The 19,309-nt window shown below is 34.6% G+C and overlaps 3 protein-coding genes across 6 annotated transcripts; 2 read left to right on the top strand and 1 right to left on the bottom strand.

The window, feature by feature from the left end:
* The first annotated feature begins 571 nt into the window (after window positions 1-571).
* Window positions 572-4,141, top strand: LOC118051744 (uncharacterized). Of its 2 annotated transcripts, XM_073408311.1 has the most exons (3): window positions 572-1,035; window positions 1,128-1,164; window positions 1,310-1,637. In XM_073408311.1, the coding sequence occupies exons 1-3, from the start codon at window positions 778-780 to the stop codon at window positions 1,312-1,314; spliced, it is 300 nt and encodes a 99-aa protein (XP_073264412.1). In that variant the 5' UTR covers window positions 572-777; the 3' UTR covers window positions 1,315-1,637. The 2 variants fall into 2 exon arrangements, with proteins under 2 accessions (XP_073264412.1, XP_034918349.1); XM_035062458.2 differs by lacking the exons at window positions 1,128-1,164; window positions 1,310-1,637 and adding an exon at window positions 3,619-4,141 and having other exon boundaries at window positions 575-1,035.
* Window positions 4,142-6,402: 2,261 nt separating this feature from the next.
* On the top strand, window positions 6,403-11,522 carry LOC118051745 (ferredoxin C 2, chloroplastic). Of its 3 annotated transcripts, none has more exons than XM_035062463.2 (7): window positions 6,403-6,723; window positions 6,823-6,886; window positions 7,465-7,553; window positions 8,504-8,572; window positions 8,726-8,770; window positions 9,732-9,776; window positions 11,038-11,522. In XM_035062463.2, exons 1-6 carry the CDS (start codon window positions 6,463-6,465, stop codon window positions 9,774-9,776), a joined length of 573 nt encoding a protein of 190 aa, XP_034918354.1. In that variant the 5' UTR covers window positions 6,403-6,462; the 3' UTR covers window positions 11,038-11,522. The 3 variants fall into 3 exon arrangements, with proteins under 3 accessions (XP_034918354.1, XP_034918355.1, XP_034918353.1); XM_035062464.2 differs by having other exon boundaries at window positions 10,945-11,522; XM_035062462.2 differs by lacking the exon at window positions 11,038-11,522 and adding an exon at window positions 9,909-10,000.
* Window positions 11,523-13,851: 2,329 nt separating this feature from the next.
* LOC118051747 (protein LOL1) lies at window positions 13,852-16,185 on the bottom strand. Its single transcript, XM_035062466.2, has 6 exons — window positions 16,029-16,185; window positions 15,519-15,708; window positions 15,221-15,334; window positions 14,763-14,876; window positions 14,534-14,643; window positions 13,852-14,194 (listed from the first exon to the last, which is right to left on the bottom strand). The coding sequence occupies exons 2-6, from the start codon at window positions 15,604-15,606 to the stop codon at window positions 14,156-14,158; spliced, it is 465 nt and encodes a 154-aa protein (XP_034918357.1). The 5' UTR covers window positions 15,607-15,708; window positions 16,029-16,185; the 3' UTR covers window positions 13,852-14,155.
* Between the last annotated feature and the right edge of the window lie 3,124 nt (window positions 16,186-19,309).

Genomic DNA, 19,309 nt, shown 5'->3' with positions numbered 1-19,309 from the left:
CTTATTTCAGAATCACTTAACTAAAACCATTAATTTTTATATAAAATAACTTCATCAAAATTGTTATCTCACCACGTGGTATCTCACTACCACCGTCATTTTATCACTATTATTTTACTTTTTTATTAATGACCACTTCATCACTATTTCCTTAATTATTATCATCATCTCACGACCAACACTATCATTATTTTTTTTCCCATAATCATTAACAAATATTTTTTAAAACTAAACATTAAAAAATATATTACTTATAAAATAATTAGGTATTTTACATGAAAAAAATTTCATGCAAAATAAAAGAAATGGATAAAAATCTCAATAATAAAAAACACATAACAAAACAAAATGAACCCTTTAATTAAAAAAGTTTGTTTGGTATTAAGATAATAATTATTTTTAAAATGTTTTTTATTTATAAATATATTAAAATAATATATATTTTTTTATTTTTAAAATTTATTTTTAATATGAATATATTAAAATAATAATAAAGATGAAAAAATAACTTTTTTTTAAATATTTTCTTTTTAAAAATTAAACGTTATCGAAATCCTTCATTTCCAAACCAACAACAAAACAAAAGCAAAACAGATTTGCAAGCAAACAGATCATCTCTCTCCCTGTCATCTCTTCTCCGACAATTAAGTCTCTAATCTAAACCTCACTTTCATCCCACCTAAATCCCAACTCTCTCCCTCTCCATAAAATCCACAAACAATCCCATCTTCTCCTTGTCTAGTTCTCGATTAAGTTCGACTCGTAGTTGGGGATGCGATGCGATTCTTTAAGAGGTTAGCGGGGTTTCTTGGATTTGCTAAAGATGATGGAGGCCACGAAGTGAAAGACCAACAAGAACAAGAAGAAGACGAAGAAGATCATCATCAACACCCCAACCAGGCCCCTTTTCGCTCCAATTTCCAAGAAACCGGGCTTCCCCGTAAAGGTTTTAGCGTCCCTCTCCAAGTCGCCGTCGAACGCCCCCAGCTTGGACCCGTGATCGTCTACTGCAACTCTGGTGACGGCGGCGTTCAGGTCTGTTCTTTCTTTAGGCTTCACGTTTTTTTTGAAATGACAAGTGTTGGGTTGTTTTGGTATTGTTGTTGAATTGTCATTAAACAATGTAGCTGCGGAAGATATATGATTGCTGGTGTTTACTAAGGAGTAAGTTTCGATATCAATTTGCTGTGTTTCAGTTAGATTATTGTCAATCCCAATAGAGGTCAGTAGGATCTTTGTTTCTTTCCTTCGAAAAGAGGGAATGGATGATGAGAATCTGACTCTTCTTTTCCTTGGTTAACGTGTTCAGAATGATTGAAGATGGAGTTTGGACCTTTTACATTTGGAGTTTTGTTGAGGTTCTCATAACGCAGCTCCAAATTTTTGTGTTTGATTGTAAAGTTTTTAACATATGATTGTTATTTCTAGCTTTCTTCCACGAGGAATCTTGCATTATAAATGCAGTTATAAATGTAAAGCAATGTTCATCCTCCAAATTTTATTGATGCACCGTTGTAGTCTTATTTGCAAGTTAAACTGCCAATCTTGTAACCTAATGAGTTGGTTCGCCCTTACCTCCATAAACCTATTGAGTTGTTTTGGTGTCTCATAAAATAACTTCGCGAACTTTTTTCTTATCAGGGTTATGGAATGTGGCCTGTTGTTTTCTATTAGTTTTCTGCATTCTAATGATTTCTTGTGTCATGACATGCTGTCACGTTGGCAACATTTTACTGTGCCTGCCTCACACATTGGTGTTAATCTTTGTGAATGTCTGCAACATATGATGCTACTGCAGAGTGTTTTCTGGTGAGATGACCCTATGGTAGTAACTTCAAATCACCATTAATGCGCGGTGAAGCTCAACTTTGAACCTTCTGACTGGCATTTTGATTGGCCTTTTGCTTTGGTTTGGTGTGTAGTTCCTGTGTCGCTGAAGTTATTAGTTATTTCATGGTCGCCTCTGTAAATTTTTCTAAGGTAGGGTGTCTGCTATTTTCAAATGATTTGACAAAAAAATGTGAACATTAGTTCATTGTGTTTATTGCTCTTAGATTATTATGCCTTTAGATCTTTTAAAATAATCTTTGAGCTCATTGGACATTAGCAAATTTTTTGGTCTCAAATATCAGCTGGTAATCATCAAGTAGGAGTAAGATCTATAAGTTTTAAGGCAGCAATTTTGAGTGATAACCCATTGTCTTGAATATTGCAATGTGTGATACCCACAAAAAATAAATGAGCCACTGTATTTATGCAATTGACGGAGGTGGGTTTTCGGAGGTATGGATACAAAGTAATGGAATGCATTAACCTTTGCTGATACTATGTTTAACTAAGAGGCATCTATTTGAAGAAACAAGAGAAAGAATTTACTGCAATAGCATAGGCATCACAATAAAATGCTTGAGAGGGGCAGAATATGCTTTCCATTTTGTGAATTAGTTGACAAATGGAGAGATAACCATTCTATTACCCCTAGCCATTTCTACACATTTACAAAGAGGTAGCTGGATTTTAACTAAAATTTAGAAGAGTACTTTAGGTGTCTGCATGGTAATTTCAAAATGTTTTCCCCTTGAGGAGTTTGCTCTGAGTCTCCTTCTTAGCTATCTTTTTTACATGAACAGCAGCCAAAAATCATATTCTTTCAAGTTCATATTCTATGAATGAGAGAAGGATGAAGTGTATTCCATTTTCTGCAGCACCGTCTAGTTGTTAGTTGCTAGTTGCTTATGGTCTTTTGGTTCTTTCTTTATTTCATGTACAATGGCTACATCCAAATGGGTACCAGAGATAATGGGATGTATTGGTTGCTGTTAGAAGCACAAATTCTTGAGGGAGATTATAATTATGAAGCATGCATATTAGGTGATTTTGAGGTAAAATACCTGGCAGCTTCAATTTCCTTTGGCAAGCAGAGGATGGACCGCCTGGCTGTATAGACCAAAAGGGCATGAGGAAACATTACTTCTTCTTTAATCAACTTGACAATGAATAAGGGTTATACTCTGCTGGTTTGTTTTAGGTAAATTACAGGAGGCAGAGATAATAGCATCTGTAGAAGTAGGTAGGTTGGAGAAGCCCAAACTAGGAGGTCCTTTGTGTACATAGGGAAGGATAGAAATAGTTGAACTTTTGTAGGTGCTGATAAACATAGCTCGTTAAGTTGCGCTTTTCATGTTTGTGACGGTGTGACCTCATAAAAATCAACATTTCCTCTTTATGCAACGTCGCTGTTTCTTGAGCACAGTAATCTTTACACTCAGATCTTTCTCTTCATTCATTCCTTTGGATAATTTTTTTGTTCATGAAAATTTAAATACACGAAATGTATATATGGGATGCTTCACACGTGATCAATTGAATTACAGAATTACACTCGTTATTCATAGATTTAATTGGTAGGCTCCTTGAAATCTTGAGCAGCAATGGTAAAACAGAGCAAAGTTAGCAACTAAATTTATCCTGCTTAATTTCATTTTATGTATTTTGTCTTGTAGTTCCGAGCTCCAAATGTTATGAAGACAGTATACAGTTGATCCGTGTCTTAGCTGACAATTTTATTGAACTGATCTCGTAAAGTATGTTGGTGGTCTTTTTATCTTTTCCTATTAGGGTCTGAGATGGTATGCAAAACGCCTCAGGATAGATGAAGATGGAGACGTGGCGGATGAGTTCTTTGACGAGGTTTTACCGGATACATCTTCCAATGTTGATGAACAACACAAGCGTCTGCTGAGGTTTGAAGTGAAGTACAGTACCCGGCCAGCTAAAATCAAGACGCAGATGATGTCACATGATGGAAAAATTCAACAGTGTGTGGAACATCAAGGGAGACTGCAGTGGGTATAATGGTCTTCATGTGCAGGGCTCAGTGGTGGCTGGGGTTCATCTGTAAGGTCTATAGGGTAGGTTTGCTGCTGGGTTATTCTTTTAGATTAGATTCACGCTTTGTTTTTGTGGTGTGAAGACCCTAGACCCAACTGTATTGTTGTTTATGTTACAAGGCTTTGTCCAACTGGTATGCGATAGGATTTTAATTTAGACCATCTAATCAGATAAATGTCACAGATGCTCTAGAAAACTGACTCTGTTGGAGTTGAATGCATGCACCGATTGATCCATGTTGTTCCCTGTACTTGCTCGTATATATATTTTCTCACCCTTCCCTTTGAAGAGGCCTTCATATCCGGTCTTCTTGCACACCTGGTTTGATTTTTCACATTTTCTTTATTCCCGGATTTGCTATATTTTGTTTGTTTGCACACAAAGTTAAATACAGGAAAGATCCAATGACTTGCATGCCCTGCAGTTGACTGTTTTCATGTATCTGTCCATCAACTATTTCCGTATATCCTTGCAGGAAATGAATTATATGGGCAAACCAAACGAAAAATTTCTTACTGAAACCAGACCAGCTCTACTCTCGAAACGCCTGCTTCATACTTGTATGTCCGATGACTTGCAGCATGGTAAAGAGGGATGCTTGATCGAATCTATTTTTCCATTCATAACAGAGAGTTTCCAACAGAAGACTGAAACTCGAGACAGACAAGTCTACACCAATACATACACACATGGAGTCCCACCTTCCAACACACTGCATGATTAATTGTCTAAACATGGTTCTGTCCAGGAGGGTACCCTCCTAGGGGTTATGTAGGAACTGTGCTTCCAGGCACGGTACCTGCAGTCCCAACTGGTTGGTTTGCACGGGTTCCAACCATGGGCCGAGCTCCCACCACTGGCTGAGTGCCCACCGCAGGACGTTTGTGGTGGTGGTTTGAACTCAATTTCCCAGCTGCATGCTTGTGGTGATGCAACCCCATCTTTGCCTGTGCTCCCTTTAATTTTCTACGCTCCTTGGCCAGCTCTTTCTCTTCTTCTGTCCTGGCTGTCGCCTACTGTGCCTGCAAGTTTTCACCAAGTAAGCTTTACAAAACAACGGTACACTGTAACGGACAAAACACTTGAATATCCAAACAGATGTTTTCCTTTTGTTCTCTCTATTTGAGTTGTTCAAGAAATATAACCTGCTCTTCAACTTTAGCTTTGCAAATGGTCATGCGCTCCTTAGCAACACCAGCAAGATATCTTGCTGATTTTCTCCTTAGCAGCTTGCATCCTTCTCCTTCTGCGTTCACAACAGAAACACGTTACAGTTTTTGATTTATGTTTTGCTGAAATCGAAACAGCCTTTTCCGCGCATGATGTTCCAGTCTAGAAATGTAAGGAATTGCTTCATAGAGTGAGATCAACAGCGAACATGAATGCACAAGAGAGGCAAAATTCTTAAGGAGTTGATGAGCGGCAGCTTCAATGAGCCGTCCATATTTTTAGTAGCTAGTTGTTGGACAAAATATATAATGGAAAAAAAAAAATGTATGACCTAGGTTCGCCTCCAGGCCTTCCAAAATAAAAGTACACCTATTTTTTTTATGTTTGAAAAAAGATTAAAATGGATAAACACAGCGTGCATTTATAATTTTTTTTAACTTAAAATATTAATTTAAAACTGACTAGTCAGTATCACTTCGTGTGTGTGTGTGTATAATTCATTCATAAAATGAATGTACGATAGGCACCATACCATACATGAAATTTTATACATTTTATATTCATATAAATTTAAAGAAATTTCGTCACATACTTATATCAGTAAGTCTACTAATTACTAGTATTAATTATATGAATCAAAGAGGGATACCATCACGCTTAAAAGGATTTAAATTCACAATTATTTAAAATATTAAAAATAATAATAACTTTATGATTGAAATTAATCGGACATGGATGCCTCTTTTTATAAGAAAATCAACTATATTACTTAAATTTGAAAATTCAAGCTAAATCATTTTCAATTTTTTTAAACATACTATCTATATCATTTGTAGGTCCATGACCAACAATTATTATTAATTCGATTTTTTTTTATACTAGTAAGCTTTTCCCTACAGGTTATACTGTATATTTTTTTAATTATAATAAACCTTGTTTCTATGTCATATGATGAACCCTTGTTCTCCTTTGTATCCAAAGCAACCATTTGGACCCAGTTAAAAACATGTTTGAGAATGTTATTGTTGTTACTTTTTAAAAATATTTTTCATTTAGAAAAACATGCTAATAATATTTTTTTATCTTTTAAAAATTATTTTTAAAATCAATACATTAAAATAATTTAAAAACATCAAAAACATGTTACTTTAAAAAAAAAAAATTTCAAAATTTTCAGAAACACATTTAAAAAACACTCCCAAACACCTATTCCACATAACAAGTCAATCCCAATATTTCTAATAATAATAATAAAGACAGATGTGCAAAACAATCAAGTGGTCTGACATCCAACGATTCCCTACAACGGCAAGTAGCGAATCTCCACCCTTACATTATAACATAACATAACCGCCAAATAAGAAGGAGAGGAGAGGAGAGGAGAAACGACAAGAAGAATCCATGGACCTTATCATTTCAAGCCACTCCTGCAACTCACTCTTCAGGAAACCGGCATTTTACCGGCGAATTTCATCTCCAAACCCCACGACTCAACACTCCACTTCTCTTAAATGCCGCGTTGTTAAAACGACATCGGAGCTTCAATCTTCAGTAGGAGTGAGCGATCGAACCGGCAACAACTACTCTCCCTCGATTCCAACTCACAAGGTCACTGTTCACGACCGGCAACGAGGCGTTGTTCACGAGTTCCTGGTTCCAGAGGTGAATTATTAATTTAGACTCTGTTTGTTGAATTTAATTGACAGTAATTGAATTGCATGTATAAATTTTGTTTATTTATTTTTTAAAATCGAAATGCAGGACCAGTATATATTGCACACAGCGGAGTCACAGAACATCACACTTCCATTTGCTTGCAGGCACGGTAATATGGTTCTCAAATGCCACTCTATCAATTTAAATTAAATTAATTTTTTATTTATTTTAAAAGACTAATGGTTAAATAGTATTTGGGAGTTTAGAGGTTTTCGGTCGGATATGGTGCCTTGGGTCTTTGATTTTAGCTTATTATGAAAAGGAGTGGGAGTGGGGAGGGAAGACAAGAAAAGGAAACCCAACAAATAATTCCTCTTTCGCTCTCTTTTATTTATTTATTTATTAATCTATCAATTCTTCCACCCGCTGGAGTAGCTTCCTTTTAATGTGTTATGCAACTTATAGCTCACTGCAGTCATGGCATTTTTAGTGGCGTTAAACCCTTAACTTAACTTTATAAGGAAGGAAGTGCTAGTTTTATTAGATCTCTTGCATCTGCGTTATTGACACTACCAAATCAATAGAAAAAATTACTCCACTGTTTTCTGATAGGCCATTTGATGATAATTTCTGTATGATTTTTTCTTCTTCTGAGAATAGGATTTCCTGAGTATTTACTCTGCTGGCTTTGGCCCTTTCTATTTTTCTGGTTATAATTGATCTAGATGAAATGCTATGTACTTGCAGGTTGTTGCACCAGCTGTGCTGTACGTGTTAAATCAGGACAACTTAGACAGCCAGAAGCTTTAGGGATCTCTGCTGAGTTGAAGTCGAAGGTCTGTGCCCTTTATTTCAGATTTTTTTTATTTTTTTTTTATCACAGTGACATAGCTTCTGAATACTACCTATAATTTAGGTTTATGGACATTGTGCTCTAGGGACCTTTTAGAAGGGGCAGAGTTCTGAAGCTTCACTTTATACCAACTATGCGCAGTTGTCTAAAGGCAACAACTTAAATCCTGTTTAGTGGACGAGTTCAGGAAGAAAAAAAGACAATGATAATTGAATTGGATATCCCATGCCTCTCAATAAAGCACGACATGGTTTCTTAGAATAAATATAGAACATAACATGGAATTGAAGGTCTAGTTTCTTCTTCTTTTCAGAAGTAAGAGGTGAATGAAGGGCTTATATTTTATTTCATATTTAATAGTATTCAGATATTAGCACCATGATTGAAAGTTCTGTATTTTGTGCTCTTTAGTTTGTAATGATTTGGTGCTTTATACTGTTAGGACATCTTTGGCAAATCATTTTGGTCAAGCATGTCTTTTAATGAACATTTCCATATTTTTCCCTCTTAGATGCCAGAGATGTAAGCTTATGTGAAATTAAAAGGATTGCATAACACCCATGGTGATCCTCAATTGCAGAAACAGTAAAATCAAATTTAGTCAATATGAAAGGCCTCTAATTTAAGTGTATTCTGAAAAAATCCTTCAGATGTGGAATTTCAAAGTGGTTGGTTGCATCCAAGATCTAGCTTTTCTTATGCTTAACATTGCAAATTTTAAATAACATCAGGAAGAAAATTCATTGATGAAAGTAGTTTCTTCTTCTTGGGAAACATTTCTGTTCTTGCTCAACTTTCTCTTGTTGTCTAAGCTAGTTTTTCTAAATCAGATAATTTAGCTGGCTGTGTTTGAATTTGCAATTTTGTGATGATAAATTTACCATGTTCTTTGAAAATGTATGAATGATAAGTATTTTGACTTGCAATCTGTAGGGATATGCACTTCTTTGTGTGGGCTTCCCGTCTTCTGATCTTGAAGTAGAAACACAAGATGAGGATGAGGTGACTTGCAAACTCAATTTTTCACTTTTGAAAAACATCATTTATGTTTATCTGATCCTCACAAGAAATAGAAAAAAGAAGACTGCAGTGTCATGAAATTATTCAGGCGTGGAATCTTTGTTTGCTTGTAGCTCTGAAAACTGGCTTGTGCAGGTGTATTGGCTTCAGTTTGGAAGATATTTTGCCCGAGGACCAATTGTAAGTTCCAAATTCTTGAAACATGCTGTGAATGAAGAATTATGGTAACCAGTGCACATGTTTCTTGTTTTATTTCCTGTCAACACTGTCTACTATAACATCATACGAGGACATTATAAATAAAAGATAAGAAATTAATGCAGTTCCACTAACTTAATTATGATCAGCATGTACATATTAGTGAACTGAATCCAGCTAGAAATATTGATAAGAAAAGAAAGAAAAAACTAAGGGAGAAAAGGGAAGACGTACATATGCACATAGTTCAGCTAAATATAGCAGGAGTCATATAAATGTAGCTAGATTGTTTTACATTAGAAATAAGCAAGATTTTGAAGACCCCACTTGAAACTAGTTTTAGAATAGCATTAACTTGGAGGCTTGCAAGACCTAGGATCATGCGGAAAATAGTCCTTGTATGCTAGTGGCTTCAAGCCTCGCAACTAATGGATCAGTAATTCCAGCAGTAAAGACCAGGAACAGAAGGGTTGCAGATTTTGCTCCAAGAAGGAGAGTTTTCATAACGCACACATTCATGGTTTGATTTTTGGAGAAACAATATGGGTGATTGATTTTTGTAAAAACTTAATAAGATACACAGACTAGGAATTGGTGAATCATGGGAATGTGGGATTGGTTGATAGATGTAGTTGATGCTTATACACAGAGACCTATAATTAAGCAGGAAAAAAAAAGTACGTTAGTATTCTGGAATCAAATCCAAGGAGACAAAATAAGCTAAAATACAAATAATATAACAGCCTCAGGTCAGTGTGTTATACAGATATGGCACTGTATCATGGTCCAATTTATGAAGACCTAAGTTTAAAGTAAATACATCTATATAAAAGGAAGGCCACTTTTTTTTAAAAAAAATAAGCGAGAAAAATAAAGGACAGGTAAAGACCAAGTTGCATTTTTTGGAGGGGTTATCTTACTCTTAAATGCTTCAATTCCACAGGAAAGGGATGACTATGCGTTGGAGTTGGCCATGGCTGATGAATAGGTAATTTAATATACTTGATCAAAAGTGAGAATCCATCTAGTCTAGCAAGCGGATTGCTTTTTCCCTTCCTGTAATTTTCATTATGTGCTCCCAAATCTTTTTTAACCATTGTATGCTATATATGGTTTACAGGTTGATTGGATGTTTTTCATGATATATTGAAACTTCAAACGTGTGATTCATTGCATGAATGAAGTTGTGATGATGCTCTTGACTTGTAGATATGCATTAATTTCCATCTTGAGGTTTTCTAATATCAACACATAAAAACAATATATGAGCTTTGCTGGGAGCCTTGTAAGCTGTGGGGCTTTTAGTGCTTGTGACTGCTATATTTGCAATTGTAGTTACGGAAAAGAGAGAATTCAGCAAAGATGTTCTCTACTTGAAATGTGTACAATAAAGCCTGCTGACTCCTATAATAATATAGATGTATGGGTGAACTTAAAAGGCTACAAGTAGAAGGGCCTCATACCCTTTACAGTCCTAGCACACCACATCACCACTGATTTCTGAATTTAGGGTACGTCTTACTATGATAGTGGAAGGACGCGTAATTCTATAAAGGTCTAAAGTAGTTTGTGTTCTGAAAGTTGAGAAAACAGCTGAAGCTAGAAAAGCAGATTATATAAATAGTTCTAGATTAATAATTCGAGGAACCTACATAAATGGGGTGCAATGAAAATGAAGAAGCAGCTCCTGCAAGATAGAACTGATCTTGTTGTCGATCCATTTCCTATATCAGTTTATTCTAGCTTCCGTATTAATGGATAATTATTGAATGTATTAACACACTGATGAGCCCTTTGCACAGGCGTAGGAGCCATATTGATGTTAGGCTCTTTCCAATAAATCCAAGACATGTTGGGCAGGTTCCATTTCCATTTACAGAACAATCGTCTAGGTTGTGTATATAGCCGAGGATGACCCTTTAGAATTATTAATCTATCCTAACCAATAGCAAGCTCTCCGAACAAAGATCTGTCCAATCTTTGTGCTTCACATCCGTTGTTGGCCTCTTCAGCTTATAGAAGTTCAAAAGTCTGGGAATCTTTTTTTTTTCTTTTAGTTTCGCTTCAATTGAAACTTTCTGGTCTTTCGTTAACTTGCATATGAATCTAAGCTGAATTGAATTATTTATTTGTTTATATATATGCGTTTTATCCAGATCATAGTGACTTGACTTGAATGCTATCCATCTTCACGGGCCTGCTTTCTGATAGAAATGTTGATGGGAATTGCTTGGTTTTTGCTTTCTTAGCGAATGACTCTTACGTAGCAAGGAACAGAGATGGATCTATCAGATCACGCTCGATGGACCAACAAAATCAGCCTTTTAGTTTCAGCTAGATTCATAGCGTGGCTGGTGGTTCTTGATTTATCTTCTTCCTATAATCTCGAGCGATAGGGATACACATGCAGGACATCTCTGGCTGCGTCTGGCATTGTTTTGAATCTTATCTCGTTTAGATTGGAGTATCTTCTGAGTGACCGTAATCAAGGTAATCTGTGGGACTGAAAGACGGCGCAGGCTATGATATTTGTGCTGATGACACGGATGTAAAATCAAAACATGGTGCCTATGCACAAGTTGGAGGACCGAGGAACTCCAATGCATGTAGTAGTTTTTTTTTTTTTTTTTTTTAATCCTGATTGTCCAAATCAGTTTATGGATACCTCCACTAATTCCTCAATACCTTAAGTTAACAAATATACAAGTTTTTAATAATCTTTAGGTTTGTAACATTCAAATTAATGATCTTCATAAAAACAAATTTAAAATTTAAACATTTAACTACACCTTTCATGTAAGCATCTCGTCTAGCCATTTTTTGAACTGCATGCATCTCTCAACTGGCACCATCACAATGCAATACACTCAATCTCATTAAAACCACCTTTTCCCCAGTAATTACCCGAGCCCAAAATGGGTAACTTTCTGAATTAAATTGCAGTTACAAAAGAAAAGCAATTACAGCAAGCCTTATCACTGAACCGGGCTCTATGGTCCGGTTCAAGGCCCCAATGGCGACCCTTGATTCGTGATGGCGGACTTATCTAGACATGAGAAGTTTAGCGATGAACATCCTGGACAAAATCGGGGTCCATGGACAGCAGTTGGTCTATCACATTCCCGCGAGTGTAGAGATGAATATACCTCTTTTCATATTATTTTTTGATAAATGCATCCCCTAAAACTAGTGGCAGTTTAGGATTTGTTTCAAACGTTTTTTTTTTTTAAAAAAAAAACTTAATATTTTTTTAATTAATTTTTTTAATGTTTTAAAATTATTTTGATGTAAAACTAATTTTAAAAAAATAAAAAATATATTATTTTAATATATTTTTAAGTAAAAAAATACTTTAAAAACAACATTACCACTCTCTCGAATACACACAATTTACTTCTAACAAAATGAGAGGGCAGAAATAGTTTCCGCATAATTAAACAACAAGAGTTTCTAACCACAAGAACAAGAACAACAAGAGTTTATGTCTTTCTGAAACGAGTATACTAAATTTACAACCTTTCAATCGAGTACATGAATGTTAAATGTTTTTGTTTGAGCACACCGATTATTCATTTATATCAACTGAGTACATGAAGTTTAATATTTTTTTATTTTGAATCCACCGATATTTTTTTATAGTCAAGTACTTTAGTCAATTTTCAACTAAATAACTCCTAAATTATTCTTAAAACTACCTCAACTTTGGATCAAACCAAACTTAACTCCTGAATTTTTATTTTTATTTTAAATTTGAATACCTCAAACTATTTTTTTAATTAAAATAAGCTCTTTCATTAATTATTAATTATGACTGCAAATGATAGCCTATAAACGTATCATAAGAAAATGTGATTTGAAAAGCAAAAAAAAAAGTAATGTAGAGACTGGAATCTGGTTGGAGGGGGCTATTTTAGTTGTATTATTGTTTTTTAGTTTTAATTACTTGTAAAATAGTTTTTAGTCTTTATAAAAAAATCGTAAAATAATTTATTTTAATTTATGATATTTTTATTTATTAAAAATAACCTTATCTTAGAGTGTAACTTAAAAAAAAAAAAAACCCACGTTAGAAAATAAAAAATTGACTAAAGTACTTAATTGGAATAATAAAAAAATGTAGTGGATTGATATAAAATAAAAGTTGAAGTACAATAGTAACTTATTGAAAAACAACACATCATCAAAATAACAAGAAAACTTAACGGAAGATGGACACAAGTATTTAATTGAAATGATTCCATGTTATCCTTAAGAAAAAATTATTTTTTAAAGTATTATTTTATTTAAAAATATATTAAAATAATATTTTTTTAATTTTTAAAAATTATTTTTAATATTAGTACATAGAATATTATGAAAACATTAAAAAAAATTAATTTAAAGTAAAAAAATAATTTTTTTTTTAAATTTTTTTAAAAATATAAAAACAAACAGTGCTGTAAACTTTAGGAAAAACCTGAACTCAGTGCTGTAATTGCACGTTAGACAAGAGAGCTGATATTTCTTCTGTGAATGGTGATATGAGATATGGTCAGATGTGGAAGAGGTTCAATGGCATTTATTATCTTCTAAGCTATTAAAGAAATAAGATATGAATATGTTCTGAGCACAAAAAGGGACCCAAGGAAGTTGATTGGATGTCTCGTCCTGTATTGCAAAGGACTATTTACTGTATCCCAGCTGAACAGAAAACAAGATCCCCGTGGTGGAAAAGAGAAGAAGAGGAAGATGGGCGAGTTCAAACCACGAGGAGAACGTTTCTGGTAGGGAGTTGATTGAAGACATGACCATTTTTCGTTTTTGTTGCTCGAGGAAGAATTCTGAAGATAGAAACTCTTCCTTGAAGGGGAGGTGTGGTCACCGATTAGGTTATAAATACTTCTTAAAATATCTCTTTGGTACCCTATGTGATCTCTAATCCGAGCAAGAAGTTATCTGGTCTAGGTAAATGACCTTGTAGAAACTGTTTGTATTGACACCATTTTTTCAGAGAATTCCAAAGCAGAGAGAGTATGTGAAATGAATCTTTCCGGTGCACCTGATGCTACTTGTGCAGTCACATATTGTCAAAGTAGGAGAAAATGAAGTTCATCTTATCCCAGGATTTTCAAATGCACTCAGAGTCAGAGTCTAAAAGTCTTACCATAGAATTTTAACACTCCACACACATCCATCCATTCAAAACTGCTTATTCATATTAAGTAGGCAGGTCACGCAAACGGGAGATAAAACGTAACTCTATACTTGTGGCTGGAGGGATTTTCCTCTGCTTCACCAGGAGATGCTATCGTCGGAGGAGATATTGTAATATGCAAAAACATATTTGTAGAATCTGTAATGACCAACTTAGTACAGCTGTGTAACTATTCAGGCATTGAACTTCTCTTCAGTGGCGCTTGTTGAGACCTGCATCATCCAACAAACAAAGGAAAAAAAAAATCAACAGAAAGACGTAGAGGTTTTGAGTGTTCATCAGAAGAAAAAAGACCCCTGATTGCTTAAATATTGGTATCAACTTCTCTTCAAGATCATTATATCTACAGATGTAATTTCATGTTCTAATTAGCCTCTACGCGCGGGGTGCTTTAAGGTTTTTGTTGGCTTGAGGTCTTGAGCACCCATGAACGCCATCTATAACTTAGCCTTCAACTGCTATTTCAGGAATGGACCCTGTCAATTACTTTAGGGGGCTTCTGAACTAACAAAATATTATAAAAAAAAAGAGGAAAAAAGTTATGTACTGACCCCAATTGGTGTCACAAAATTGCAAACAGCACATTTCACAGACCGTGCTCCATACTGGTACATCAGCAGCATCCTGCAGTTCCCGCAATTGACATGTGCCACTTGATTTGCTGTCATATTATGGATGTGATGTTTATTTCCCAGCTTAATCTTAAGCAAAAAGTATTCTGGCAGGTAATACATTACATACTAGAGTGGTTGAAAAGCAAGAGGTTCTCAAGTTCCTTACCCTCCAAGGCTAGATTGACTGTGTGACAACATGAACACTGCACACTGGTTGCTCCACGGATGTACATGAGCAAGGTGTGGCAACCTCCACAAACCAACTGGGCCATTTCCGTGCCTAATTCATATATTGTTGAACAGGCAAGTTACTGTGTTCAGATATTTCTCTGGATGTCATAAACAAATTATATCTGAAATTGTTGTTTTTGCATCGCAGGAGTTCATCGAATGGTGGATGCATCTGTTGAACATTTCCATAACATAATAGCAAAGGGCCAAGGGCTGATAGGAGGGGGGAAATTATATTTCATGTATCAAGGAAGATGATAGAAAATTGGATCCTATTGCTATTGATGGATATGAAACAAGAGGACTCTTTAGTCTAAACTGGATTTAACAGATTCAGTTTTTGATTAGTAAATATATGAAGATTGTTTAGTCAAATGATAGATTTACTCGTACCAGGAGGTGGCACAGCCGTGACTGCATTGCAAACAGCACAGCATACAGAGGTTGCTCCGACTGGATAGAGCAGCAGGTTTCGACATCCAGAACACACAAGCTGGCTCTGTGCACCTGAGAATCATCATCAAATTAAAATATTTACAGAGCATCAAAAAGTAGATGCAAGATTCCTAGGGCTCTTGGTCATTCCCTTTAATTCCTCGTCTTCTTTTTCTTTGAGAATTGAAACGCAAAGGAAATCCAAAATAGTTTTTGACTTTTGAAGCTCAAACAAGTGCGCAAGAAACTAACATACCATTGGCTGCTGAAGGAGGAGGCGGAGGCGGAGGGGTAGGAGCATATGGGGCCGGCGGTGTTGGATAAGGTGCAAGAGGAACTGGCATTGCAATATCTCACAAAAGTTGTAGCTTTCTTTTCCAATTTCCTACAAACTTACAGAGTCTTCAACACACAAACCACAGCCCTTTCTCCCATTTCAGCAATGCCTGGAAACAAGGACAGCACATGAAAACGAAGATGCACAATCAGTGCAAATGTTATAGCATTACAGATGTAAGAGTAGCTTGTGCAGAACACAAGGAAGCTGCAAATCTAAATTGCAGCACTATGCCTTGGCAAAGGGAAAGAGTATCACAGAAAATGTAATTAAATACATGATTATTAACAGAAATAACCAGCACCCAGTTGCCTAAAATTATGCCTGGAAACCATACAAGAATGTTTGCAGGATATCATTTAGAGAAATAAACAAGCCTGGAGAGATTAAGAAACAAAGAAATCCAGTTAAAGTGGGGCAAGCACGCACCTTCAACTACTTGCAGACGCAGTTGAGAGAGGAGGGGAGGGAGAGAGAATAAAAGGGACAATTTAACTAAGTTGGTTTATTAGATTGTCTATCCACACTACTACAATTTAACTGTGAAACCATGACAAAGTTGTAATCAAAATTATTGAATAAATGTGAGAGCTTAATTTTGGATTAGAGGATGCTACAACCGATCCTAGTAACTAGATTAACTTGATATTTTGAATGTTTAAAGTATAAATACAAGGACCATATTAGAAAAATTAATTGATGAAGTACTGCATTAAGAAAACTTAGAAAATAGAGGGAGTTTTGAACTGGTTAATCCGCCCACTTTGGTTTTTGTGTGTACATAAAACTCAGTGGCTTTTAAAACGCTGCTGTTTGAGAATGAAATTCAACCTACTTTTTATTAAAATTATATTTATAAAAAAATTATTTTAAAATTATTTTTTTAATTATTTTGATGGGATACTATTAAAAATAAATTTAAAAAATATTTTTTAAATATTTTTTTCAAGTAAAAATACTTTAAAAATAACTGTTATTATTTTTTTTAAATAACTCGTGTAATAAAAGATGAGGACCACCGGTCCACTATCTAAATTTTCATTTCTTCTAACATTATTTTGTCCCTCGATTATCAGAATCATAGGTTATCAGAAAAATATTGGACCCCATCCATCCCCCCTACCCTCACCTAACTTTTGGATAGGGATCAAAGTAAAGCATGGGCATTTTCTTATTAAATAAAATAAAAAATAACTATATGTTTTTATAATATTTCTTATGGAATTATTGGCATAAATTATTAAAATTTTATTTTTATTATGAGATTAATAAATACATTTCAGTTTTTTTAAAATAAATTTGAAAAAATAATAACATGAATTATTATCTTTTTAACTAGCAACGTAATCAATAATAAAGTATTGTGATGTCGGACCGAGAATTAGCTACTGGAATAATAATTCCATCATTAATTCTACCGACAGAATTATTTCCATCAATAATTTCTCCTTTTTGGGAACGAAATGCTTCCAAACAAAAAGAAAAGATAATTAATATATAGCTTAATTAAGGAAATAAAAGGGACCTAGTTGCTTAGCAACATAGACGAGGAATAGGCTGGTACAATGATTCAACATCCTCCTTCATCATTGAGAATTTTCAATTAGGTCCTAATAAAGCAACCACCTCTATGAACTTATTTATTTTTACATTTTACAAAAAAACTTCAATTTTTTTTTTTTTTTTGTATTTTGAATTATCATTTTTTAATATTTTCGCATCGTCGTTTAAACCGAACAATCACTTGCGCTTGCATTATATGCATGAAAAAAGAGTGGAGAGACGAGAAATATCGATCATTTTTCCTTCCGCTCTGCCCAGTCTATCATCGTCCCTCCCCATCCGTCCTGTAACCAGGCATGGTGGAAAGTTGAGACAGAAAGAGTACTTGCTCCTCCTGCATCTCCTCCGTCTGGTAATATTTTAAAAATTAACATCACAGGAGCTATGATTTATAATTCGCGAGAAGTCACATCAGCAGACAGATAAAAACCCAACCAGGATAAGTTCCAAGAGAAAAGGAAGAGTGGGGGAAAAGGGGAGGCGGAGGTGGGGAAAAGGAGGCGGACGGAGGCGGAGAAGAATTATGTGAGGCATGGGCAGTCTCTCTGCACTTTTGGAAGTATCCTACAGTATAGAATACAGAAAACCAGAAGAGGTCCATGGATGAGCAAATCGAAGAGCCAAGGGACCACTCTGCTCGTACCTCTTTTGGAGTTTCCCCGCGTTTCTGACTTGATCCCAATTGGATATTCTTGCCGTTAATTCTCTCTTCTTTTTTCTAGAGAAGCTCGTCTCTTATGGTGAACTTGAAACCGATGTTTCTCCCTTTTTACCGCTTCAATTAATACATTCGTTGGAGATTTTCCCTCTAAATGAAGCACTCTCGAGCCATCACGTTAAAGGAAAGATAAAAAATCATTCTATTTAAGATAAATTACATTATTTTTTAATCTTAATAATAAAAATACTTATTATGTATATATGTTAATATTTATCTAAGCTAAATATATATGTTTATTAAATGATCATAGGATAGTGATTTAAAATTTAGATTTGACAGGGAAACTAAATCTTATTTTGTAGATTGTGAAGAAAGATTTGAGATAATAGTAAAGAAAGATTTGTGAAGAAAGATTAAGACTTGATTTTTTTCTATCATGCAATTTGAATAACCCCCCACCCCAAATCAATTATTTCACTTAATATATCCATCATATATAATCATCAATATATCAACCAATTCAATCAATACGACTTAGCATAATCAAACATAAAAAAAAATAAAAATAAAAGCATGTGAACATCATGACTTAATCCAAAACAAAATACAAATCTATACACGCTTTTGAGTAACAAAATTAACAAACAAATCTCAAACTTTTTTGAACAATAAATAAAATATATATATATAGGGATTCAAAATTGAGCTTACAAAGCTATTGAAAAAATAAAAACGATGAAGACACATGTACTACATGCGCAGAAAAACAAAATAGATTATGAGCGTTGTTTGCACAAGCTGAGAGGGCAAATAGGCACGTGGGCCACTCCACGGTGCACTTATTAATATAGGCAGTGTCAACCATCTGCACCAAATACGGGAGATCATAGGTCAAGAAGATGGCTGTTATTGCTGGAAAAAATGGTCTAATGCTGCTTTTTGCAACTATTTTCTATCAGAGTTGTTATTGTCTTCTGCTGGAGCTTCTACACTAAAGAGAGACTATCAAAGCTGTTATGAATAGAGTGAGATTGTTGGAGTGAATGGATGTCAGTGACAGGTAACGATGAGAGTTACGATAGTTGAGAAAGGATAGAGATCAACATCTTTAAAGATTTTGGTGACTAGGGTTTTTTTATTCTTCTTGTCTTCTCTTTACTAGTCTTTTGTTTGGCTATACTTTTTACATAAATCTCTTATTTAATCTTTCTATGCCCCCCCTTCTTTGTCTGAATATCTCTTACTTAGTGTTGTATAAAATCTATTGCAAAACATAAAAATTTAAATTAAAAGAATAATGTTAGGTAATTATATTGTCAACTTTTTTCTTATAATTGATTCATAATTAATTACATTTCTCTTCTTAATGTATAAGATCTCTTTCTCATAATTTTCCAATTTTATTTGATTCTTCAACTTATTTTTCTTTTCATCTATTGCATATTCCTCTCCTATTATTTTCTAGTCCATACTCTTCTTAGTCCCT

Source organism: Populus alba, chromosome 3 (genome assembly GCF_005239225.2).
Source record: "Populus alba chromosome 3, ASM523922v2, whole genome shotgun sequence".
NCBI classification, from domain to species: Eukaryota; Viridiplantae; Streptophyta; class Magnoliopsida; order Malpighiales; family Salicaceae; genus Populus; species Populus alba.
This window is presented reverse-complemented; position numbering and strand designations above follow the sequence as displayed.

What these genes read in the sequence shown, in the direction of transcription:
- LOC118051744 (XM_035062458.2), top strand. Translation starts at nt 778, where the DNA reads ATGCGATTCTTTAAGAGGTTAGCGGGGTTTCTTGGATTTGCTAAAGAT. An exon ending in CTGGTGACGGCGGCGTTCAG is followed by an intron (nt 1,036 to 3,618) that starts GTCTGTTCTTTC and finishes TTTTCCTATTAG; the next exon opens with GGTCTGAGATGGTATGCAAA.
- LOC118051745 (XM_035062463.2), top strand. Translation starts at nt 6,463, where the DNA reads ATGGACCTTATCATTTCAAGCCACTCCTGCAACTCACTCTTCAGGAAA. An exon ending in CTGCTGAGTTGAAGTCGAAG is followed by an intron (nt 7,554 to 8,503) that starts GTCTGTGCCCTT and finishes TGCAATCTGTAG; the next exon opens with GGATATGCACTTCTTTGTGT. An exon ending in AAACACAAGATGAGGATGAG is followed by an intron (nt 8,573 to 8,725) that starts GTGACTTGCAAA and finishes TGGCTTGTGCAG; the next exon opens with GTGTATTGGCTTCAGTTTGG.
- LOC118051747 (XM_035062466.2), bottom strand. Translation starts at nt 15,606, where the DNA reads ATGCCAGTTCCTCTTGCACCTTATCCAACACCGCCGGCCCCATATGCT. An exon ending in TCCTCCTTCAGCAGCCAATG is followed by an intron (nt 15,335 to 15,518) that starts GTATGTTAGTTT and finishes GATGATTCTCAG; the next exon opens with GTGCACAGAGCCAGCTTGTG. An exon ending in CACGGCTGTGCCACCTCCTG is followed by an intron (nt 14,877 to 15,220) that starts GTACGAGTAAAT and finishes TATATGAATTAG; the next exon opens with GCACGGAAATGGCCCAGTTG.